The 24,571-nt window shown below is 48.7% G+C and overlaps 1 protein-coding gene across 12 annotated transcripts in view; it reads left to right on the top strand.

Annotated features, from left to right (window-relative positions):
• VPS13D (vacuolar protein sorting 13 homolog D) overlaps positions 1-24,571 on the top strand; it is a 257,776-nt gene that overhangs the window by 183,470 nt on the left and 49,735 nt on the right. For all 12 annotated transcript variants that reach the window (XM_078452393.2, XM_078452389.2, XM_078452388.2 and 9 more), the window contains one exon: positions 21,564-21,696. In XM_078452393.2, the coding sequence (XP_078308519.2) occupies positions 21,564-21,696 (133 nt within the window). The remainder of the gene's footprint in view (positions 1-21,563; positions 21,697-24,571) is intronic.

Below are 24,571 nucleotides of genomic sequence, written 5' to 3'. Positions count from 1 at the left end.
GGCCGGTGGGATTATATTTTCTTTGTTGGTAATGTGAAAATTGGCAGGGACGGTGCCAAGGTTAGTTTGAAAAGAAGAGCTTCTAATAAATAGCTCCTTGTACTTTTATGGAGATGTCACCTTTGTAACATACTCTTGCCGTTATTTGGTTTTCACAAAGTTAGACATACACTAAAGAATGCAGGCATTATTTACACTTGACAGAAGAAGAAATCAAGTCACAGAGAAAGTACTGGACTCCTGGAGGGACAGGGAGCTTGCAGAAGATGACGAGGACCCGGGGCTCCTTAACGGCCCAGGCTCTTTCCCGCAGACCACATCGCTGCCCCAGAAGGCACCGTCTCCTCCTCAGGAATTAAAGCACTTTCATGTCTGTGAGGTAATTGAACCTCGCAGCATCCCACCGGGGCCAGCAGGGCAGGTGCGACGATCACGTCCCTTTCCGTGATGGGAAACTCAGTCACACGAGTTAAGTGGTTTTGCCAGAATCACGCAGTCAGCGCTGATACCGGGCCCCACGACTGTAAGCCCACCGATTTTCCCGCCAGACTGTCTTCCCAGCGGAGGGGGAGCCGGCGCGGGGGGGGGGGGGGGGGGGGAGGCTTGGGGACACTAGGAGGCGGCTGCGAGCTAGTCTTACGTTGCAAGAGAGGGCTTCGCTTTCACGGCACCCGCGCTACGGTGTATGAGCGGCTGGCTCTGGACTCTGTCGGACGTGCACATCTCCAGCCGCAGAATCGCTAAGAAACGAGCAAAAGGGCAAAGCCAGACAGACCTCATCCGCCTGCTTCTCCCTGCCTGCTACACACCCGCTTGATTTTATGTCCGACGGCATCAGCAAGGAGAGTTTATAGGTTCTCTGCCGTCCGCTATTTAAAAACCACCGCCAAGGCAAACTGAGGTGCCCCAAGGAATAAGTTCCGTGGAGACAGAAGTATTCTTGGGACTGAACATGAGGAACAGTTTGCCACTTGTTTCTCTATAAGAGAGAAAACTCGTGAGTAAACAGTATCTAACTGCAGATTTACCAAAAAAAAAAAAAAAAAAAAATTGAGCTCTCTCAGAAGACTCGTTTTGGTGATACTTTATGTAGTGTCTTCGCTCTCTAACTTCTCCCTTTCCACCGAACCCCGGCTTGTATTCCTCCTGGGAGAGATCTTGCAATTCTTGTCACTCTTCCCAGCTGAATGCCACCAAGCCAGCTCCTCCCAGGTTCAAACCCTGGACACAGTCTCTGAGACGTTCATGGACACTCCTAGAACACAGATCTGGGGGAGAATTTGAAGGGCGGCTTTTCACCCTCTCAAATTGCAGTTGGGGAAACTGAGCCCCAGTAGGGTTCTCACAGCCAGTTAGCCACTGGGCCCGCTCTATGACTCAGGGCTTCTTGGCTGCAAATCTTGGCATTGTCTTTGAGATGGGGGTCAGCAGGTTGTGGGTATCTGCTTCTTGTCCTTCTAGTAGTGAAGGAGGAAGCAGTAGTGGGCCCAGGGCCCTGACCTCGGGTACATTTTCTCCGCATTCTTGATGTTGATTCTAGGTCTGTATGACACGCCTTGTCTCCACGCTAGACTGAGCTCCTTGAGGACCAGAGACCAAATCCTATTCATCTCAGTAGTTTTAACCCCAAGCACTGTGCAGGGTCTGCAGAAAGCTCTCGAGGGCTTGATGGGCTGAACCAATCTTCTGCAGAAAGGTCAGCCCACCCGAGACAGGAGGAAAGTACGGCTCCTTCGAAGCGCCTCAGGTCACTGGTCCTTCGGCAGTGGCTCAAACAGTGAGCGAACCCAGGCAGAACTACACCTCACCTGGAAGCAAAACGAGAGAGCGCGCCCCCCCTCCCCCGCCCAAGACACAGAGAGGGAGCCCCCTGCACAGCTAAAGTTAGGGAGCAGCTGGTAAGATGAGCTCGACAGAAAACTCTGGCTAGGCACGTGGCCTTCGGTTGATGCCACGGTTCACGGAACTTTGTTGGTTAAAACGTATTTTTTGAACTTTCTCCAAATGTTTATAGTTTATCGGCATGTTGTTGATTACGATTGCTGTCACCAGGCTTCTCCTGAAGTCCATGCGAGTTAGGAGACAGGGAGGGGAAAGGAAAGGGGAAAAGAGAACCTTCGGCGTGGATTCTAACCAAGCGGAGAAACGGCTGCTCGCCCTTCCTCTCGCAGAATGCTGCAAATAGGACCGTGTTCAGTTGCCCGCTGCCCAGCAAGCCTGAAAGAACTTGATTACAAGAACACTTTGATCTGAAATGTGTGCCTTTTCGGAATCCTCCTTGGACGAGGGACAGACTGCTGCCTCTGGCTGCCGTGAACAGAATGACTCCTGCGCTGAGCCCCATGGGTGCTAGGAGTTTGCACTTTGCCTTCTGCACAGCCTGGTCACTGTCCTGTCTCCCGTCCGGCCAAGTGAGCCCGGGGGGGAGGGGGGGACCTGGATGCCCCCTCTGCTGGCGTGGTGGTGGGGTCGCCTGTCACTGGGCTGTCACTGTCCTAACCGAAGTAGGGGCCTGAAACGGGCACTTTTTGCCTTTTACTTTAATCTGGAACGCTTTAACAAAACAGCGGACCAAATGGTGGCTGAGTCCTGACCCTTCTCCAGGCCCCCCCGTAACCACCTTCTTTCTGTCTTAAAATCTTCCTCTGGGTTCAAACCCTCAGTCACACAAGGGAGCCCCTCCACTTGCTTGTGGGAGCAAGGAGCAAGATCGCAAAGAGTTAACACTTTTGCTTTTTCGGAAAGTTATCTGTGAAGAGTATTAGTTGTTTAATAAAGCGTGCCTGCCCTCCCGATGAACCCGCCAGTGACTCTGCAGCTGGGGTCATCCCAAGTTCACGCGGTGGACTTTTGACTGCCTTCTGTGTCTGTGAAAACAGTCGGCAGCTCCTGCGGGGATCATTCATTCAGGCCTGTAACACAAAACTGTTGCCAATGGGCACCTGCTGGGCGGCTTCCCAGGAGGGCCGGGAGGGGGATACCAAACTCCTCAGGCATCTGCGGAGATAAGAGCGGCAGGGGGTCCGCTGGGAGCCCGCTCCGCGGGCTGCACTTAGAGCCCACTGCCCGGCCAGCAGGCTGGTGTCAGAGTGTATCGAAGCCGGGGCGGGATGGGATGTGAGCTAATTAAAGGCCTTTTACAAAGAGGAGTAGAAAGAGTGCGTGTGTGTGTGTGTGCGCGCGCGCGCGCGTCTGTGTGTGTAGGAGGGGTGAGGGGAGAGGTTTGGAGTGCATTCCCCAAATTTCTAGCACATTCTTTATTCCTCTCTTTTATCCCTCAAAACAGAAGAAAAGCAAAATTAAAGAGTCTGAACATTTGGTTATTTCTAGTCTTAAGCCGTCATTCATTCCGCCTTATACTGTATCAGTTTTAGTTGCTATTTGTATAGAATTACATAAACCTTTAAAGACCTGTTTTGCCTCATTTTCCAAGGAGGCATCTGTTCTTGAAATATTGTAGGTGGACTGCTTGAATTTTGCCCTCTTCCCCGGGTTTGACACATCTGGGTGGTAAGTTCCAGCTTGCCGTGTGCTCTAGCTTTCCCCCATCTGCTTGGAAAAGCCACTTGCCGGCTGTAGGGGGCGCTGCTGAGAGGACGGAATCGATTTCTATACAGTAAGCGCTCTTACGATGAGTCGCTGAGATGGTGGCCGTGTGGCGTTATGGTTTGCAGCGACAGGGCATGCACGATCTTGAAAATGCTGTGAAGACTAGAGCACAGTAATTCATTTTACAGTTAAACTGACTTACGGAAAACGTCACCTGACAATGTTTGATTTGCTTGCTCTTCTGTTTGTTGATTTAGCCTCTCTATCGCCCCCTCCCCCCAAGCAGTAAAATGAACTTATTTATAGACCTGGGTACTTTGAAGTCTGTGCGGGTTTTCTTCACCAGCCTGGTAATGATACTTTTCTTGAAAGCAGTGTTGTTCCAGCACAAACCCAAGCCTTCATTGTATTATTTCTGATACAGTTCACATAAGCTCCACCGTGTCAAAGAAACATTTAGATCAATCTTGTACTACATGGTAACAATCCTAGGAAATTCCAATCAAAAGCCAACAGCCCGTTTCCTTCATTTCTGGACTGCTGGCGTATCTGGCTTTGTCTGTGTTCTGATAAGGAGTAACCACGATGTTAATTTTGTATTTCCTTGCCTTTGTCTCACATAATCTGTTCCCAAAACTGACCGTCCAGGGGGCTTGTTCACTGTCATGTGATTTGTGAGAGAGGGAGCCACGGAGGAGTCATTAGCCTGACCATGGGAGGTATGACCGTGGATTCTTTCTACTGGTGTTTAACATGTGAATTTACCCTTCTCTTTTCCTCGGTAGGGCTGTGTACTGATTTACACAGTTGAAAGGAATTTTGAATTTAAGCTAGTAGCCGGATGGGTAGCTTTAAAAATGTTACTAACATTTACTGACTGCTTCGCTGACTGCGTGCACGGTACTGTTCATCCTCACAGTGACCCCGTGCGGTGCTAGTCCCAGTTCATATGTGAGGACAGGGGGGCTCAGAGAAATTAAGCAACTCACCCGAGGCTGTGAAGAGAGCCAGAGTAAGGGCTCAGGTTCTCTGACTCAGACCCCGCATTCTTGACGTTGCCCCTTGCAAACGTCGGACCCTGTCTAATGGGCCTCGCTCGTGGACCCCTTCTGCAGGATCAGAATTAACCATGTAAGGCTGCATTCTCAGGGAGGGGCGGGGGGAGCAGAGAATTGGAGTCAGAGTTTCAAGTCCTTTCCTGTAGTGCCCTCTGTTGTATAATTAGCTCTTTTGAAGACGCCTCCCCATCCAAGCCAAAGCATGTGGCTGAGAACCAGGGAATGCTTGAAGTCTGTCAGCTTGAGATGCCCAGTGAAGGCATTTCAACTTGGTTCTGGCTCCATGAGCAGAACTGACTACGTAGGAAGTTATAAATAACCTCACATTAACAAATCTGTTCTTTCTTGTGTCTAAACAACAAGTTCACAACTGGATGTGGACCACTGAAAATGCCAGGCTCTGTCCTAGGCACAGCGGAAACCAACAGGAATACAACGCAGGTGCTCCCTGCTCAGGGTCCCAGTCCAGCACAGGAGAAGGTCCTGTAAACGCACGTGTGCGGGGAGCATTGTGGGTGCTGGGACGGAAGTCTGCGCAGGTCCAGCGGGGTAGTAAAGGAGGGGCTGAACCTTTCAACCCAGGGCAGGGAAGGCCTACACGAAGCATGGAATGCTGGTGCCAAATCTTGAAGTTCAAGGAGATGTTGGCCATGTCGACAGGAAGTGGCGGGGGGGGGGGGGGGGGGAGGCAGGCCTCAAGGGGCACACATGGGGCAACCCAAACAAGGCTTGCTCGGGGATGTGGAGCACGAGGGGAGGTGGCTTAGGAGTACCAGCACCTAGGCAGCGGGCCACGGGGACAGCAAGGCGTGCCGCACGGTCAGCGGGTCTCTTGAGGAGAAGACTGGCCCGCCATTTCAAATCCTTATGTTTCCCTTCCTCTCTTGCCTCCCCCCCCACTTACCAGCTCTAAGGGAATTCCAAGGGGAAGAGACGTAACGGAATTTTTCACTTTTTAAGTCTGGTGATGTCATGATTTGCCCAGAATCTGCGCATATAAAATGTTAACTGTTTTGCAAGTATTTTATATATGTGGTAGAACAGTTCCATCTTTCACAGAGGGGGCCAAAACCATCAGCAGCCCCCACGCCCTCCGGAAAAAACAAACCTAACTGGCTCTTTATATAATTAGAGCCCAAACCAAATCACGGCCTGTTCACAGCAGGTAGATTGCAAATCCAGCCCAACTGTTCTTTCTGGCCGGAGTGACTTGGTCTAGTACTAAGGCCCAGACTGCGTCCGGCCATTTCCAATTAACCTGATATCTGCATCTACACACAGTAGAAAATCACCCTCCCCAAAGCCCAGAGCAAACACACTCCCAAGTCCTGGGTACAGGAGAAGGCGTTTAGGCCTCGCTTAAAACAACTGGGCCAGAAAGGCGGGAAGGAGGCTGTGGCCTTGTTCTTCAGCCGGGCTTTTCCGCCTAATTTGGAGCTCCACAGATGGAATGTTTGCCATCGATCCCCAAACCACGAATTAATTTTTTTCATGGGGAAATCAATTTATCGGACCTCATTCGATCGGTCTTTTCTGCTGTTCCGCCACATCCTTTATGGCTAAACTAGATCTGACCTAAATTTGAGAGGGAAGAGCACATTCTGTATTAGAATGTGTTCCGTGACCTTTCTACCCTCCACCCTCTCTTGCCTCATTCTCTCCAGTCAGTAGATTTTTCTCTGGAAATCCCTTCTTTCCTGTGTCCACTCAAGGCAGGTAACAGTGTCCATTTGTATTTGGAATCTTAGTTTTTCACGTACAGATTCAGAGGGGACATTTATCTTGGTGGAGAAACAGCTGCTGTCTCGTTGCCAGTATTTGGGCCAAGGCTACATAGGGCTCCCAGTGACTTCTTGGAACTTGAGCCTCGCGCTCGAAATTGCAGTGTGGGCTGGGGGCTGCCCCAGCTCTTGGGTGGGGAGAAGGATTGGGTCCTGGGTCCTGTGAGTCTCAAGACCAAACTTGGGTTGGGCTGCTTGACAAACGAGATGAAGAAGAGGCTCCTTGAGTAGTAAAACCTGGCAGATGTCCCTCAGGAGTGGGCTCTCCGGTCCTTGCTTCCCCACCTCCATCACCCCGAACTTCAGCATCTGTGGTTGCCACCTGTGTCCTAGACTGGGTAGACCGAGTCACTTGTATAGGAGCTGGAGATGTATGCACAGAACACAAAATTTGCTGTTTCTTTACAGCAAATTTCTGTTGGGTTCTCAGCACATGATTTATTGCTCTTTTCCATGGGTCATTTTTTTTTAATGTTTATTATTTTTAGAGAGAGCATGAGAGCAGGGGAGAGGTAGAGGGGGGGGGGGGGCGGAATCCCAAGCAGGCTCCACACTGTCAGCATAGAGCCCGATGAACAGTGAGATCATGACCTGAGCTGGAATCAAGAGTCAGACACCAAGAGTCAGATGCCCAACCGACTGAGCCACCCAGGCGCCCTTCCACGGGCCCTTTTCTGCTCAGGAAGGAAAACGTGGTTCTGTACTCACTGACCATATGGAGGTTGGCCTCTCATCCCCTCATCTCTCACAGATGAATAATTTTGGAGTGAGAGGTGTGCCTTCTTCTCACGGAGGTTAATCACCGTCGGGATGTTTGCACAGTAGAGCCAACTGCTGAGTATTCTCTTGTTTGCCTTTTCTCCCTCCAGATCTTTCCTAGCTTCAGTGTGGCCTAGCTGACTCCATCTTGGACACCTTTGCTGGGAATCAGCACGGAGAGTTTTTACGTATAAAGAGGAACTAATACTTGATCACTCCCCATGTGCTGGGCACTTTATGCCATTCTTTCTCCTTTCTTTCAGCCGCTCAGCTCATACCTTGGGGTCATCCTTGACTCCTGTCGTACCACGTCTCAGGGGCGTCCACAGGCCCACTCAGCTGTACCATAGCCTCCCCCCTGCCTCCCTCCTGCCTCCCCCCTTCACATCTGTTCTTCAGGCGGCAGCTGGAGCTACCATACACATCGAAGCTCAGCTCAGATCGTGTCCTTCCTCAGCTCAGACCCCTCCGATGGCTTCCCGTTCCAGTCCGCGTAGAAAATTAAGATCTGCACGTGGTTTCTTAGGCACTTGCAGCCTGTCCCGTCCTTTGCTAAACTCATCTTGTACCCCTCGCCTCCCTCCACCTTGCTCAGCCCGTCATCGGACCTTCCAGCCGTCTCTCAACTGCCTGCCTCAGAACCACTGCCTTGGGATCTCTGCCCTAGCAGTTCTTTCTTCCTGGAAGGTTCCATAACCCCTTGGTTTTCACCTGTATGTTCTTCGTCCAATCGTTACTTTGTCACCGAAGCTCTTCTTGGTGCCCCTCCTCCCCCTAAAATTGCACCCCCTGCCTTCCAACACCATCTCTTATCCTCCTTACCTGCTTCATTTCTTACTTAACATTTATTATCACTTTCATTTTATTTACTTATGTGATTGTCTATGCAATTTGCATATAAATCCTATAAGGGATAAAAGTTCTGTCTGTGTTATCCACGGCTGTGTCACCAGCCTTTAGAACGGCCAGCCCTGGCACACTGTTGACTATCAGTATGTTTATGTGTATAGAAGGGAAGAGAGGAAAGGAGGAAAGGAGCCAACAGACCCTGGGAGTTGGGTATTATCTCAGTTTGCGGGTAAGGCACCAAGTCTCCAAGAAGTTGCCCAAGATCACAGAGCCAGTAAGTGAAGGCGGAATTTGAACCCAGAGGTACGACTCCAGACCTGCTGTGATTTCCACTTTTCTGTGCTGTTTCCCTAGAGGGATCTCTGCCTCCCAGGAAGATGCCTTAGAGAGAATACTCGACTGGAATCTCTTTGTCTCCTCCGTGTCATCTGGAGCTTAATATGCAGAATAGACAAGTACCATCAAGGTCCAAAACCAGATGCCCCTCAACATGAGAAAATGTACTTGCATACATGAAGAAGCCCATTTTTAGAAAGACAGACTTTCAAGTCAAATGGCGGAATCTTTTTGGTCATTGCTTCCCAAAGCGACTCTGGGTTCATTCTGGGCTCGCTGTGGGCACCAGCACCTGTCCGTTCCAGAGTTGACACTGTCACATGTACGTCCACACCCCACGCCAGGCTCTGTCCATAGCTCTGGGGATGCAAAGGTGGACAAGACAGGCGCAGCACTGGGCGTGCCTTCAACAAGCTTCACCCCGCCCCCGCCCCCCGCCCCCTTCAAACTTAAAGGGCCACCATCACTGAATCCCTGGAGCGAGGTAGTTTTTACAGGGACCATCTCCCAGTTTCACATTCTCATCTTGTTCTTTGAAGTTCATTTTAACTGCATCGTGGGCTCCTCTTTGGCTAACAGGAAGTTGTGGCACTTATCTGAAGATTAAGAAACATCCAAGGCGATGAATTCCTGTTTTCCCCTCTCCCTGGCCCTTAGGTAGACTTAACAGAAGTCGTTATGGTCTGAGATCTGCTGAGAGACCCCTTCCTGCCCATCAGCAAAGCCACGGGCACCCTATGCAAAAAAAAGGATAGCTCTTCCGAAGATCCATCTCAGGGAATTCTTTCTGTCTTGTCTCCTGCCTTTGCCTTGGGCTTGAAATGGCTTTTGTTTTCTTCCCTAGATGCTGCCTGTTGGATACACCCTTAGGCTTTACACCTGTAGCCCAGGAACAAATGATGCCTGGGATCCTGCGTCTCTGAGCCAGGTGCTAAGAAACCGGTCTTTAACTGCTACCAAATTTGTTTCCCTCTGTTTCCAGCTTTGTCTGAACTTCAAGGATATTGAAAGACAGACACCATCACCTGTTTTCATCCCTGTCTTGCCTGTCTTGTATTATTTGCTCTAGGCACATGCCTTCAGAACCTTCAGTTAATAGAAGAAATAGACAGTGGCAGCAGTGAGTTTAGAACATTCTTGTGAAAGATATGGCCACAGAGGGGGAAACGGAGAGAGTGACAGCTTGAATGGCAGGGATCTTTTAAAAAAAAAAAAAAAAAAGCCCCTTTTTTGTTTGTTTATTTTACAGAGAGAGTACATGTGCATGTGTGAGCTGGGGAGGGGCAGAGGGGGAAAGGGAGAGAATCTCAAGCAGCCTCCATGCTCAGCACAGGGCCCACATGGGGATGTGGGGTTCCATCAAACAACTGTGAGTTCATGACCTGAGCCAAAATCCAGAGTCAGACGCTTAACTCAGGAAGGCCTGAGGAAGGCCTTTTTCAGATAGAACAGATTCCATTATATTTGTCGGTCTGAGAGGAAGAGGCCAGGAAGATTGGAGACATGAGACCTTCCTTCTGTATTTCCATCTTGAGTAACCACAGCTTTTTCTCCCTAAATCCAAACCGCTGCCTTCCGACTATTGTTCTTTGCTTAGGTGAATAGCAGCCATTGTAAGATACTCTTGGTTACCTAGAGATAGAGTCTGAGTGGAAGAAATGGACTGAAATTGGAGACTCGGGTACCTTCTGAATTTCATTTTTAGTTGAATAAGCTGTGTCCTTAAAATTTTTAGAGTCAGACCTCTAAACCAGCACTGTCCAATAAAAATATAATATGAGCCACGTAATTTGTATAATTTAAGATTTTCTAGTAGAATTTTTAAAAAAGTAAAAAGAAACATACATGATTTTTACTATTTTTACTTTACCCATAATATCCAAAATATTCTCATTTCAATTTGTAATCAGTATGTAAGAATAATTGAGATGTTTTACATTATTTTTTCACCTCGTCTTTGAAGTCCAGTATGTATTGTATATTTACAGCGTGTCTTTTTTAAAAAATGTGTTTATTTATTTTTGAGTGGGGGGAGAGAGCGCGTGCAGGCATGCGTGTGAGCTGCTTATGCACAAGTGGGGGAAGGGCAGAGAGGGAGAGACGGAGAGAGAGAGAATCCCAAGCGGGCTCCCTGTCATTAGCATGGAGCTGCATTACAGCATGTCTTAATTTGTCCTACCACATACTAAATGCCTCCTATGACACGTGGTCACCTTGTTGGACATTGTGGCTCTAACCTGAGAGAGGAAACTAAAGTCACGTGACAAGACTTGTTACCCCGTGTCTGAATGGAGGATTTTCTTTTTTTTTTTTTCTTTTCTTTTTTTAACGTTTGTTTATTTTTGAGAGAGATATAGACAGAGCATGAGCAGGGGAGGGGCAGAGAGAGAGGGAGACACAGAATCCGAAGCAGCTCCAGGCTCCGAAGCTGTCAGCACAGAGCCCGACGTGGGTCTTGAACTCAAACTGCAAGATCATGACCTGAGCCAAAGTCAGACACTTAACCGACTGAGCCAGCCAGGCGCCCCAAGATTTCCCTTGTTCTTATGGGAGGAAGGAAGGTATTGAATAGAGAAAGGACCTTTATGCAGTTGGCTTTTGTCTCCACCATTGCAGTGAGGAGTTTTCTGCAAGGTTCTTAAGAGATGGCCGTCCAAGTCATCTTCCATTGTTTTCCTTAGGTTATTTGTGGGCTTCCGTTTTTTCCTCTTTTCCTGCCTGCTTGCCAAAATTTACAAAACGTTCTGTTCATGATGTTTTTGAATATGGTGGCATTTCACACACAGGCATGATTTTCATAAAGCTAATTTTTATTTTTAAAAATGAATTCTGTCTTTGGTCACATATTTAGAAAACAAGTTCCATAAACATTTTTTAATTCGATAAATAATGTTTTTAAATCATGGAAGAGCCCATCAACGGAGTGTCATATGGTATATGTACAGTTTAAAGGACAAACGAATCCCAGAACCTACCGTTCAGTGTAAACGATAGACTGGAATAAGAGAATGTTATAGAGTAGAATATACTAAAAGGTACTAGTACTTTTGAAGCCTCCCTGATCACGTTCCCTTTTTCACTGTTGACTTAAGTGGATTGGCTTTTCTTCCTCATTCCAAGACTTGTTTTTTAGGCCTGAAACCTGTTAACCTGGAAACAGCTCACGCAGCAGGCTTGAAAAACCCTAGATCTACAGGAAGTAGATGGGTGTGAATTCTGAATGTCCACCCCCAACTCAGCCTTTGTGGGGCTGAAAGACAGCAAAGGCAAGAACGCCTCGTCCTAAAAGGCCACCAAGGAGTTCAGGCGACAGACAAGGAGCGGAGGTTTCTTCGGAGCTGTTGGGAAATAGCTAACCTGCCATTTTATTTTTATTTTAGCCCATCTGAAGGGTTGGGAACATTTGAGGCCATTCCTCAAAGAACCTTCTTTTGCCCTTTCCTTGGAGCTGGGGAACAAGCCATGTCTCAGGAGAAATGAGGGAGGGCTTAACGTAAGTGCCTTAGGAGCTGAGCTGCTTCCCCTTCTTATCATAACCCCAAAAAGAGAGGTTCACCTTCTCTTGTTCTCCCAGGTGCCAAACACCAGTTCCGAATGTGGTGTCTTCTGTCACGTTCATCACGCTTGCTAATGAACAACTTCCTGAACACATTGAGGTGTTGGCTTTTTTTTTTTTTTTTTTTTTTTTTAACATTTGTTATTTATTTTTGGGACAGAGAGAGACAGAGCATGAACGGGGGAGGGTCAGAGAGAGAGGGAGACACAGAATCGGAAACAGGCTCCAGGCTCCGAGCCATCAGCCCAGAGCCTGACGCGGGGCTCGAACTCACGGACCGCGAGATCGTGACCTGGCTGAAGTCGGACGCTTAACCGACTGCGCCACCCAGGCGCCCCGAGGTGTTGGCTTTTGAATGTCTGGTTGTCCCCAGTGCAGACTCTACCCCACCCACCCCCATAAAATGTCGAGTAGTCGTAAAAAACAGCCCCTTAGCTTCCACTGTGGGTTCTCTGTGACTCTCCGACAAGTGGGGCTGTCAGGAGTAACGTTGGAGCTACACAGACTAGAGGCCGAATGGGACGCACTTGCAGGATCCTTTCTTACCCAGGAGTGCGGATGGCTCATGCTCATTCTCTCCCCGCAGCTCTCTTTTGCCTTCATCCCCTCCCCCTTGAATTTGTATCTCCATATGTGTCACTCACTGGTACATAGAATGCCCTTGCCGGAGCAGTGGTCTTTGTCTGTAGTTAGGACCAGACCAGCTGTGACAGAGCAAATCTTTGAGCTCCCCTTCTGCAAATCCTTCTGTAAGAAGCTGGGATGGAAGAGCAGACCTTTTCTGTGCAAGCAGGGGCTCTCGAAATCACTGGTCCCGACCCTCACCCTAGCTTGGCGTCCATCTTTCTTCCCAGCCGTAAATGGCGCCCACTAGTACTGTGACCTAATGTGGGGTCACATGATCCATGTAATGGACGTCTCCAGAACTTCATCCTTCTCTGGGGCCCATTTCAGATGTGATAGTGATGACTTTGGGGAAAGGAGGAAGTAGGCTACATGGCATAAGGCAAAAAAATGGGTGATGGAAGGGGGTAGGGTGTTGATGAAGGAAGGGGATTGGAGCCTGACTCTCTTTCTTGTTCAGGGATGTGCATGTAATTTTTCAGAAACTTTATCATTTCTATGCTTCCCTTAGCTTCCTTCATTTGTCGCCACCATTGCTTAGGAAAGGAAAGATGTCTACTTGGCATCTGTATGCGATTTTCACTGGCATTCAGGAAGGAATTTTCCATGGAGGGAATAACAAAAATCATGGTTGGATTCCCTCCGTAGATGACCCAGTGTCAAATATAGGTAGATTCTTAGTAGACTTTTGTTGGAGGTGATCATGGTCTTTCCAGTTTCATCTGTCCAATGGGGATAATAACAGAGCCTACCTCGTAGGGTTGTCCTATGGATTAAACTAACAAATGATTTCAAAGATGGCCAGCCCTTAGAACAATGCCTGATACATTAGTAAACAGTGTTGGTTCATGTTTACAATTCCAGAAGTTACACTATGGTCTTCAGCAGTTGGAAGCTTTCCTTTATTCTGCCTACTCATTTAAAGCTTTACTTATTCAGAGGCGCCTGGGTGGCTCAGTCGGTTAAGCATCTGACTCTTGATTTTGGCTCAGGTCACGGTCTCATGGTTGTGACCTGGAGCCCCGCGTTGTCCAGCTGCACACTGTGGAGCCTGCTTAAGATTCTCTCCTTCTGTCTCCCTTTGCCCCTTCCCTGCTGTGTGTGTATGCGTGCTCGCTCTCTCTCTCTTGCTCTCAAAAAATAAAATAAAAAATAAAACTTCATTTATATGAAGAAACCAGGTGGAGACCATTTTCTTTAAAAAAACAAAACAAAACCTCATCAAGATATGTCAAACCCTTGAAATGTATCTGACTTTGTCAGTAAGAAGCCCAGTTTACAATAGTGCCTAGCGTCTCTGATTATTCTTTACGGGGTCATCCACCCCCTTCTTTCCCAGGCTTTTGGCATTAAAGAGAATATATCTATTTATTTGAAATACCAAGTACAAGATTGAAATCCTTGTGACTAGAAATGAGATAAGCTCAAGCTTCTTTTCTGTTGTGAAATGTTCCATTCCATTTCTAGTGTCTGTATTTTGAGATTTCGATCTACGTATAATTGACTTCTTTATGCTTTCCTTTGTTCCAGAACGGGTATAAGGTGATTCCTGTATTATAGGATGAGATATACAGGATTCAGTCAGGGAGGAAGGGGGAGCAGTGCTGTCCTTAGAAGAAAGAGAAGGATTTGCGGTAGTAACCGTTGGCATTTACACATCGCTTCGTGTTGTCCCCCCCCGCCCCAGTCCTTTTAAAACCAAGGTCTCTTGGGATTCCTGCAGCGACTCTGTGGGTAGTGTTCTTCCTGTTTTATAGATGAAGATGCCGATCCCTGAAGACTGTGCTTTGCTCGTGTTGACCTCGCTGATTACTAGTGACAGAGTTGGGACCAGGATGCCTGCCTTGCTTTTCAAAGCCTGTGTGCTTCCCTAGAGTTGAAATCATTTATTGGCCAAGTCAGCCATTATGGTGTGACCCTTGGAGGGATTTTTTTTTCCCCCATAACATAATCTATCTCCTGGTTCAGTACTGAGAAACTGGCCATTTAGGCATATTCATATCTTTTCAATTTATGCCTTGTTAGGATGGCAGACGGGAGGTCTCTCATGGGGTGGGAAGACTTATTCTCCTTGACTGGCACCAGCTCTACTGAAACCCACCTTCTGGCTTCTCCTGTGGGCCGCGAGGGATTTTCAGCAGTAGACGAGTAGAGGCCTGGCACCCTCAACGTGATTTCCCCTTCTGGGGAAAAGCTTATGACGGGCTGAAGGTAGGACCCCATCCCACCCCGCAGCTGGGTTTAAAGATTCATCCTGCCCACATGATTCTTTACACCTGGTATAGGAAAAACAGGGAAAATTGAATGTGAGGAAGCCGTGGCACGTGTCTGTTGTTGAACATCAGTCTTCCTGATTCCCCCGTGTATTCTGCTTACTGCTGTGGTTTTAAAGCCTCATAGCCAACTCTGCCCATCCTTTTTGAAGAAAAGGCACAATCCTTTCAGGAGAGTGCCTCAAACCACTCTGAGCTTCTAGATTAATCTGAGACAACATCTGAGTTCAAAACCGGGTCAGAGTTGCAGAATAGCAAGGGAGACTTGCCAATTCAGCAGGCGTGCGTCTTGGGCTAGTTAAGAACCAGGACAATCCTGAGGTCTGACTTTGTTGCTTATGTTGAGACCTTGTGTGCCGAGATAATTCTGGGTGGCTTTGGATAACTTTGTTTCTTAACTGCGAAGGAGTGTCTGCTGCCTGATAAGTGTTTATCCATGAAATAGCAACATGGTGTATGTAGGTCCCAGGGTCAGAAGGTTTGTACATCACCAGAGACAAAAAAAAAAAAAAAAGCAAGGTCATTGGCTTGGGCCTGTTACTGCTGTATAATGTGAGTCCTAGCTTTAAAAAAGTGTCTTTGTTATTCTTATGCAGGGTCTCTGTGCTGGATTCTTCCTCCTTCCTCTCCTTGCCTTAAGGGCTATATGTAATCATAACCAAGTAGAACTGAAAACAGACAAACCTGTCCCACTTCTAGTGGAGAGGAGAGAGATCCGAGCTCCAAAATTGCCTCTTTCTTGCCAAACCTCAACTTGTTCCATGTCCTTCTTTTTTCCTTTGTTTCTTTATTAATGCCCTTCCCCAGTCCCGGCCTGACCCTTCACCGTCTGGCCGTTTGGTTGGCCTCATGTCAGCGATTGATCCCCGTTGCTGGCTGGATCCCGTTCCCCGTTAACTCTTGCCTCTTTGCCACAAGGGTCGCAAGAGGGGTTTTCGATGTCAAGGCAACGCCCACACGGAGAATGGGTTCTAAGTGTGGCTCTGGTAACGGTGTGAGAGTGAAGTGGTGATGCCTCGTGTGGAGGACTTGAGGGGTTGGCAGCACGTTTTCTGCTGGTGTCCCAGCAGAGCCGGAAAGGACTCTCGAGCTTAAGCCTCAGCACCACTTGTAAGAAACTTGTAAAAATCGGGGGCGCCTGGGGGGGGGGGGGGCTCAGTCAGTGGAGCGTCTGACCCTTGGTTTCAAATCAGGTCATGATCTCACGGTTTCGGGAGTTTGAGCCCCGCGTCGGGCTCCGCGCTGACGGCGAGAAGCCTGCTTGGCATTCTCTCTCCCCCCTCTCTCTGCCTCTCCCCTCACTCATATTGTCTCGGTCTCTCTCAAAAATGAATAAAAAAAAAAAATTAAGAAAAAGAAACTTGTAAAAATCGGGGGCCCGCTGCTCTGTGCCAGACGCAGTGCCAGGCATTCTGTGCTAGTTCCTTAACCCTTCAGAGCAGCCCCTGAGCGTCTCGTGTTTTGCAGCTAGGTAAACCGAGGCTCGAGAGTTGAGCCACGGCCGCCAGGACGCACGTGCACATCGGCCGCGCTCTCAGGCACCGGGCGTACAGCTGCGTTTGCGAGTTGACGTGCCCCCGCTTAGCGGAGCTGACGGCGCCGCCTGGAATCGCAGCCAGGCTGGTGGCTGAGCCGTGCGGTCGAACACCTTTCTGGGTGGGAGGACGCGAGACCCCCTCAGACGGCCACGCCCCGGCCCTTCTCTCCCTTTGCCACTATTTGTGGCCACCATTTGCCCTGGTGACGGGAAAGGTACTGTCACCAGCAATTACTCAGTGGAACGAGGACATTAAAGAGGAAATTTCCATTAGGTAAATAACTGTGAAAGAAGAACACCAGAGAAGCGGGGGGTGGGGGCGGGGGGGGGGGGGAATTCAAGCCCAGGCTCCTGTTACACTGGCCAAATATCTCTGGCATCCCATGCTTGCTGAATATCATAAAAGGGTCAGGAAAACTGATCGGAGCAAACAGAGGGACACAGCGTGAATTTTTCTCTTGCATTATTCCAGCATCTACTTGAATTTCAGTTTTGTAAAACAACTGTCCCGAGCCTGGCCCCAAACCCCGGGCTAATTTGTAGCGGCTCCATTTCTATGGACAATGGGATTCTTTCTGGAAGGTGGGGTATTGACACTGGGTACGTCAGCCACGCAGTAGAACTGGCATCTTGAAGCGCCTCTGAGATTTTTTTACCCCCCGGTTGAAGATAGGGCTTTCCAGAAATTAAGGACTTCCGACTGTGGCCAGAATTCACAAGCGTGGTGTATGCTAAAGCTTCCTTCAGTGAAAGAAAGGACAAAAATCCGTGTTGTTTTCACAAGTGTAAGAGCAGGTTTTCTGAAGGACGTTGTGTTCCTTGGAAGCTTTCTAGTCTTCTGTGGACTTGAAATCGCTACAAAATGGGCTATATTGACCTACGTCTCCCCCAAAGGTCCTTCTGGTGTCCAGGTATCGTTTTTACCAAGGAGAGTTACAAATTGTCTACATATGTCCCTCTGAGTGCTAGTCCTTCCCCAGCGTGCGAGCCTGGCCCATGCTGTCTGTCCCGGGCTTTTCTGCCCCTGGGCGCATAGCTTCCGCTTCTCCGGGGATGCACCTGCCAAGTCCTGCGTATAGACACCATCTCGCTTAACCCTCAACAGCCCCACGGGACCTGATTATTTCCATTTTGCAGGTGAAGAAATGGAAGTTCAGATAACGCAGTACTGTTTTCATTGGATGCCTTGTATGTATCAGGTTCTGTGCTCAGTGCTTCACGCATATTGTCTAATCGTTCCGGCATTCCCCGTGGGTGGATATTCTCATTCCCATTTTGAAGATGAGGACACAGGCTCCCAGAGGTGAAGTTACTTGTCCATGATCTCACGGCTATTCAGTGCCACAGAATCCAAAGTCAGGTGTGAAGTTATTTCCGAGGTCCTCGGAGGCAGGAGGCAGAAGCCATCTCTGATTGAGGACTCTCGTGTGCTAGCCTAGCGCACAGTATGTGTTCTGTACATGTTTGATTGCTTGGTGGGTCAGTGCATCGCTGCTTTGTGCTTGCTCATATCCTTACGGTTTTCAGCCTTTCCCCTGCTGCCTCTGAGATTAGTTTTCCCCTTATCTGAATCTCTGCTTCCGAGCTTCACTCCCCATTTTGACATCCATGAGCATGCCCAAGAGCACCTGCTCTGAAGATATTTCAAAGTGAGTTTGAGTCTCGTTGCATTTGGCTTTTCTTTTTAAAATACACAGGCAGAACTGGGGGTGGGGCGGTAACGGATGTCCTGCCCAGTCACCGCCACACGGCACACCGTGGCTGTCATGGGCACCCCGGCTGTGTTTTGACGATCGTGTTCTAACTCAAGGACACGGGTGAAATAACACTTCCCAGCCTCAGAGAAGACCAGTACCGGAGGGCACCGTACAGAATCCTTTTACTGGAATCCCCGCCCTCTCCAGCCCGTGTTCTTACCCTGTCTTTGAGGGAGAAATAAGATACGGGGTATGGTTTATTTTCCCACTGAGGTGGGGAATGAGAGAGGTGGAATTGAGTATGACTAAGTGCTCCCACAGTGAGAGAAGGCCACAAGCTTTTGGTGCCCCGGATTCATACTCAGAAGCCCGGTGGACTGGCCCAAGGCCCAGCCTCTTTGACCACGGCACCCGTCAACTCACTGGTTTCAGATTAGTTCTTATAAAGAGTCTCTCCCCGTAAAATCTGATTAACCTCTAATCAGTACGGGTTTGGCTGGATCATGGATTTCAGCATCTTCCCATTTCCTGAGTTGTCAGTCACCGTTACAGGGATGAAGACTTTGGTAATAGTTTCCTGCTAATAACATTCTTTGTGTCCCTTACGTGGACCCACAAGTGACAAAAGACCAGTCCAGTTGGCTTTCGTGAATAATTTGTTTACCCACAGAGAAGTGGGAATTCAGACAGAAGTCCTAGGGTAAGTAAGCTGAGTAGGTGTGGGCACCTTTCCACAGCTACGAAGCACACAGAAGAATCCAGCATTTAGAGGAAAGAGTGATCTCTCGGGTCATCTTACCCCATCCCTGCTGTGGTCGATGTGGTATTTTTATACTGAGAACACCCGGGTCCAATCAGTGCTGGGGGAGTGAAGGGGCAGTAGCAGAATCACTTGGCAGTTAAGCTTTTGGCGCGAGCTCGCTCCCAAACCTCGGGTATTGAACTCGTGTTGGGGGTGGGGGCGGGGGTGGTGGCGGGCAGTTTGCCTAGAGGATTCTATCATATTTTCTTAGGGGGGGCGGAAAGTGTTATAGGATTTCTCATTTCTTCCTAGTCAGCAGCCAGAAATCCGTAGTCAGGACCTTATCTGTTCCAAGGACAGACCTCTTTTCAAGGAAAACGAGAGTCTGAGGAAGTGGGAGAGACCCGGACAAAACCCCGGAAGGAGCGTGGGTGCCGCTGGGCACTCTTCAGGCAGAACACGCGCCTCTGGAAACATCGCGCTTCCGAGAAGGGCTCTCTCACTGGCCGCTGCCTCACCTCTTCTGTGGCATCAGGGAAAAGTGTTTTTGTCCAGACCCTGAGTGGAGAACACCGGCACACCGGCAGCCTACATAGTTCCAGAACGTAGCAGGGACTCCCTTTTTTTTTTTTTTTTTTTTTTTTTTTTTTTTTTTTTTTTTTTTACCCTTAAAACAAGGGTCACATTTTCCTCTTCTCCCTCGATTTGCAAGTCTTTCGGTTTGTGTTGCAGACCCTCATTGCTGTCCGTCTCACGTATGGGGTTGTTACCTTCCCAGTGAGGCCGTCATCCTCGAGAATAGGTCCAAGGCTGTATTTGTGTCCCCAGCAGTACATAAATCTGGGCCGGGCCCACAGTAAGTGCTTAATAAAGATGTCCTGACTTGGATCGTAGATCACACACTGTCAGAGCTGGAAAGGATTTTGGAAACCACCAAATCCAGCACTCTAATTTTAAAGATGGTACCACTCCAGAAACTCATTTTGGAGGCTGGTGTTTATCTGCTGGAAAGGGGGGGGGGGGGGGCGGGTTTGTTTTTGTTTATGTTAAAGCCTAGTGCAAATGACCATAATTCTAAACCTTTGAAAGGCTTTCTTCATGGTGCAGGATGTTCCCGCTGGGACTAGTAGCTGACTAATAATAACAGTAAGAATGCTGACTGGATGCCATACCCTGAGCCCCTGTCACTAATTCTTCCAGCCACATAGCAGCGTTGGTACCATCGTCACTCTGCAGATGCCACCGGGGAGGCTCGGCAGGAGGGCACCTCGCTCAGGCTCCTGTAGCTACGGGAGTGGTTGAGGCAGGACTCGAATCCGGTCTGGTCAGATGCCCAAACTCATGGCTCACGGTGGCTCTCAGACGGGATCCCTGACTAAAGCCCCATTTATTGATTCACAGTGCTGGCTTTGCAACATCCCGTGGCGTCTCCATCCTAAAGGCAGCTGGAAAATTAATTTTCATTAACTTTAGCTCTCCAGTTAGACACGGAGAGACAGGGGAGGCAAGGCCTAAAGCAAATAATGATAGGGGCTGCATCTCCAGAAAGGTCAGTAATTACTGCCCTGGATTGTAAAAGCATTTAGGCTGAGTGAAAGGAATGTGTGTTCCCCTCTCTTGCTCCAGAAACCATTGCTTTACCTCGAGTTGCTGGTTCTTCCCCTCGTCTTTCTTCTGGGCCCAGAACTCCCCCTTTCCTGTCCCTTGTGTCACAAAGCCTCAGGCCTGGTGGCTTCCAGGTCATACCTGTGTAAAAAATGTCCCTCGCCAGACCAGTGTGAAACAGGCCCCGAAGGCCGGGCTGCCCAGTGTACTCAGCCTTCAAGGCAGGCTGTTCGCCTCGAATCTTTGCGCTGAGCTCTATGTCTAAATAGCATTCCTGTGAGTTTTCTGAAAGGTTAGTCCTGGGTCACTGGCACTTAACCCACTTGTTTTGGTAGATCCTTCCCGAGAAGGTTAATTATATATTTGATATCCTTTCCTCTTTATGCCTGAATGATGAGGATAAGTACCCTGTGGTTTATTAACTGTCACTTTAAACCTTTTCAGATTGTCTTGTGACAAAACAGAGTTTTATGTCCTTTTTATCCAGCTTTGACGGATGAGACAGCTTCTCTGGTAAAAGAATGCCAGGATAAATAAGATCTTTCCCTGATTTGTGGGGGAGGATTTTGCACTGGAAGTCATGAGTTCAAGTCTGCCATTTCGTACGAAAGGTGACCTGACCTGTTAGCCTTTCCATATACTTCATTTTCCCTTGTGGACAAATGGGGCCGGGCACCTCGGCACTCGGTACTTGCCGAAGAAGTGAAAGAGAAGACATCGCTTTAGGGCAGTTGATGTCTCTAAAAAGGTTTGGCACCAAACCCTAAAGCAACAAGGTGCCGTGTTTCCTATTTTGAATCCCACTGATTTCTCTGCGCAGAGAGCCTCTGTCCTTAACATTATAGAATCCCAATACGTCCCTCTCCCCCACGGGGTCATTTTGGAATACGTTTAATTTTTTTCAGTAAATTTTCAGTAGGACCGTGGAAGGTGGATGCCATTAGGGGCGGTTAGTAGACGTTTTGCGAACCTCGTGTCCACCCGTGTCCGCGTCCTCCAATCTTGTGCGTCCAGTGCCTTGAGAACCAGTCTCCTGGGACACACGGTATCTGTGACTCAGCAGTTAATCTCTCTCTCCATTGGTATTTACTGAATCCCAGCTAGGAGCAAGGGAAGGTGTTTATGTCAAATCATTAAAATAGCAAAAACAGCGCCGAGGCTTTAAAACCCTTTTCCTTCCGTGTTTGATCGTTCCAGTTTGCGGGGACGCTGTCGGACGGCTTAGGGAAGACGATGGACAATCGGCATCAGTCGGAGCGGGAGTACATCAGATACCACGCGGCCACGAGCGGGGAGCACCTCGTAGCCGGCATCCACGGCCTGGCTCACGGTAAGCCACGGCTGCCGGGAGAACGGCTCTCCTGCCACAGTTCCTCGGGGCCCTTTTCACCCATCTGATGGCAAGCGGACATCCAGGCCGGGGAGCTTGGTGTACCCGAGAGCCTTCCAGGCTGTCCTATCGTACCCTCCTCGCAACTGAAATGTTACAGCCTGTGGCAAGCCTTCATTTATTTTCCACACGTTGCACACATTGCGATCCCTTCCTGTTCTTTGGCTTCTGTTCCCAAAATGTGATACGGTATCATCATTTGAACCCCTTTCTAGAATGCGGAATTGCCGCTTCGATACCCGCCTCCTGCTTACCGAGCGTTCCTTCCGTGGCAAGTGAAATGTGAAACCGGCCGCCGGGTTTGTGGCCCAGATGTTTTTGAGTCTTGTGTAAATGCACACTCACCTGGATTGTAAATGCAGGTGTCCAAGAGATGTAGGTGATGGCATGGATGTATTAAGCCTCTGAATTTGTATGAATTCTGCCCTTTACTGCTCTACCTCCGAGTCATTTGCCCTTTGTTGTGTTTTTTCTCCACAACTTCTTAGTGTGACATCCAAGGCCCTTGGAAATGCAAACCCAGCCAACTTGGCCAACCACTGTCCCCCAGCCATGCTGTATTTCAGCCACCCGAAGCCCAGTGTCGTTCCCCAGACGTGCCTTGCTCACTCAGTTCATTCTGCTCCCTTCCCCTGCCTCACTTCCTTGTCAGGCAGAGTCCAACTCAACCTAGAAGTCTCCACTCCAGTGACGTTTGCTCCACTGTCCCCAGTCAGAATTAATGACGATCAGGGCACACGTGGCAGTCTAGGTCATGTCTCTAGCCAGCTGTGTGTGTGTCTTGCTTTCCTGATAGATGGGGAAAGTCAGGAGAGCAGAAAGACCATCGTGTATTCACCTTTGTACTTCAGACCCTCACACGATACCTGGCATATAGTTCATGCTTATAGTTAGGTTAGGATGGTTAGGAAACTGCGCTGTTGGTACCAGATTCTTAGAAATAATCTGAAGCTATCAGAAGTCGTATCAAGACTGATCAAGTTCAGATTATCTGCATTTGGAAGAAGGAGGAATGTGGAGAAGAAAAAGAAAAAATAATTCTTTTCAGTCTTGGGACACAACGTTTAGGACAGGGTTTTTGTTTATCGGTTTCCCTCACTTGTGAGGTTTGGCTCAAAATGCCTTTACTTTTCTTAAGCCTGCCCAACTGGAGAGGGAGCTGCCCCAAAGGAGACATTCAAGCCAGGAGTAAAATTTAGCTGAAATTAATGTGTTCACGGACTCAAAAAGTTGGTTGCTGGGCAGCCGTGTGGGGTGAAAGGTTTCCTCATTCTTCCTAGTAAATATAATGATAGTGCATGGGAGTCGGAGGAACTGTGTTCTTAATGAATGTAAAATGCTTTACTGTGCATAATTGCCTTTACCTGTCTAGCATCCTTGGGATGTGGAGAGAAAATATAGCTGTCCTCACTTTTCAGATGGACACGACAGTGTGCTGAAAAAAATGGATGATGGGTTCAAGGTTGGTTGCAAAATCCCCTCCAACCACGGACCATTCATACAGTATGTGCAGCATCTCCAGGAACAGGTAGCCTCATGCAAGGAGTTTCCGTGAAGCTCTGGATTGTATGCGAGTGACATCCTTTTTCCTTCAGGATGAAACCATTGTTTTTTGTTTTCGTTTTTGTTTTTTAATTAATTTATTTATTTGGAGAGAGCAGGGAAAGGGCAGAGAGAGAGAGGGAGAGAGAGAGAATCCCAAGCAGGCTCTGCGCTGTCAGTGCAGAACCCGACGTGGGGCTTGATCCCTTGAACCGCGAGATCAAGACCTGAGTCGAAATCAAGAGTCAGACGCTTAACCGACCGAGCCACCCAAGTGCCCCCAGGATGAAAAAAATTCTTAAATGATAACAAGGACCAGAATCCATTCAGTCTCCTTGTTTTAAAAACTGGGAGTCTGGCTCAGTTTTCTCTGCAGACCCTGCTTGTGCCAGGTTCAGTAATGTCTGTCTCTCTGTGAATGTGGTTCCAAAGGTTGGGAGAGGACCGTAGCCTCACTGGAGCAAGCGGACCCAGAATCCAAAAGAAACGCTATGGATTGTTAGTGCTGTTAGTGCATTCTCACCCAGGGGATTTCCTTTGCCGATTTGTCTCACTAGAGCTGAAGAGTCTAGAGAGCTTCCTCATGCCCCCACCGTCAAAGGGTAAACATCCTGTGAGTGTCCCTGGCACACATCCTGGAAGTGCTCCCTGGACAGGGCCCCCCTTCTTCCCTGTAGCCCCTGTGTCGTCTCCAGCCTCTGCCAACCTCTGGCCACTTTTGAGGCTCTTTAAGGTCATTGCTGTCAACTTTCAAAATGTTCGGAATGTCTCTTTGACCCAGGTTGGTCTTTGGAACAGACTCCATTGAGAGCCCTGGCTGGTTTTGGCAGCTTTTGGTTGGGCGGGGGGGAAGGAGGAGGGGTGCCTTTCATCAAGGCCTCATGATTTACTCATTACCTAAACCCAATTTCAGCAAAGCATGCAGTCGTTTTTACCCGTTTCAAACTTCTGGTGGTGTTGGCCAGTCACATAGTGTTCTTGGAAAACTGAGGAGCTGTATTTAGTTCTCTCTGCCTTATATTTCATGGGGTCCCAACTTTCCCCAAAGTCTGTTGGTTTAGTCCTACTGTCCGTGTCGTCTCCTGATGGCCCGTATGCTTCCCAAACTCTGAAACTGGAAAGTAGCCACTGTTAACCTGTTAGGTTTTCTGTGATTTTTTTAAACTGGAACACACTTTACTTGAGACTGACGTGTGATATATACTCTCAGACTCTCAACTTGGTGGGCAAGCCTACTGGGTTTCCCAGCTAGAGTTGGCCTGCCTGTAGCCTA

This window comes from Panthera onca, chromosome C1 (genome assembly GCF_046562875.1).
Source record: "Panthera onca isolate mPanOnc1 chromosome C1, mPanOnc1 haplotype 2, whole genome shotgun sequence".
Classification (NCBI taxonomy): Eukaryota; Metazoa; Chordata; class Mammalia; order Carnivora; family Felidae; genus Panthera; species Panthera onca.
Note: the sequence above shows the minus strand (reverse complement) of the source record. Positions and strands in the feature narration are given on the sequence as shown.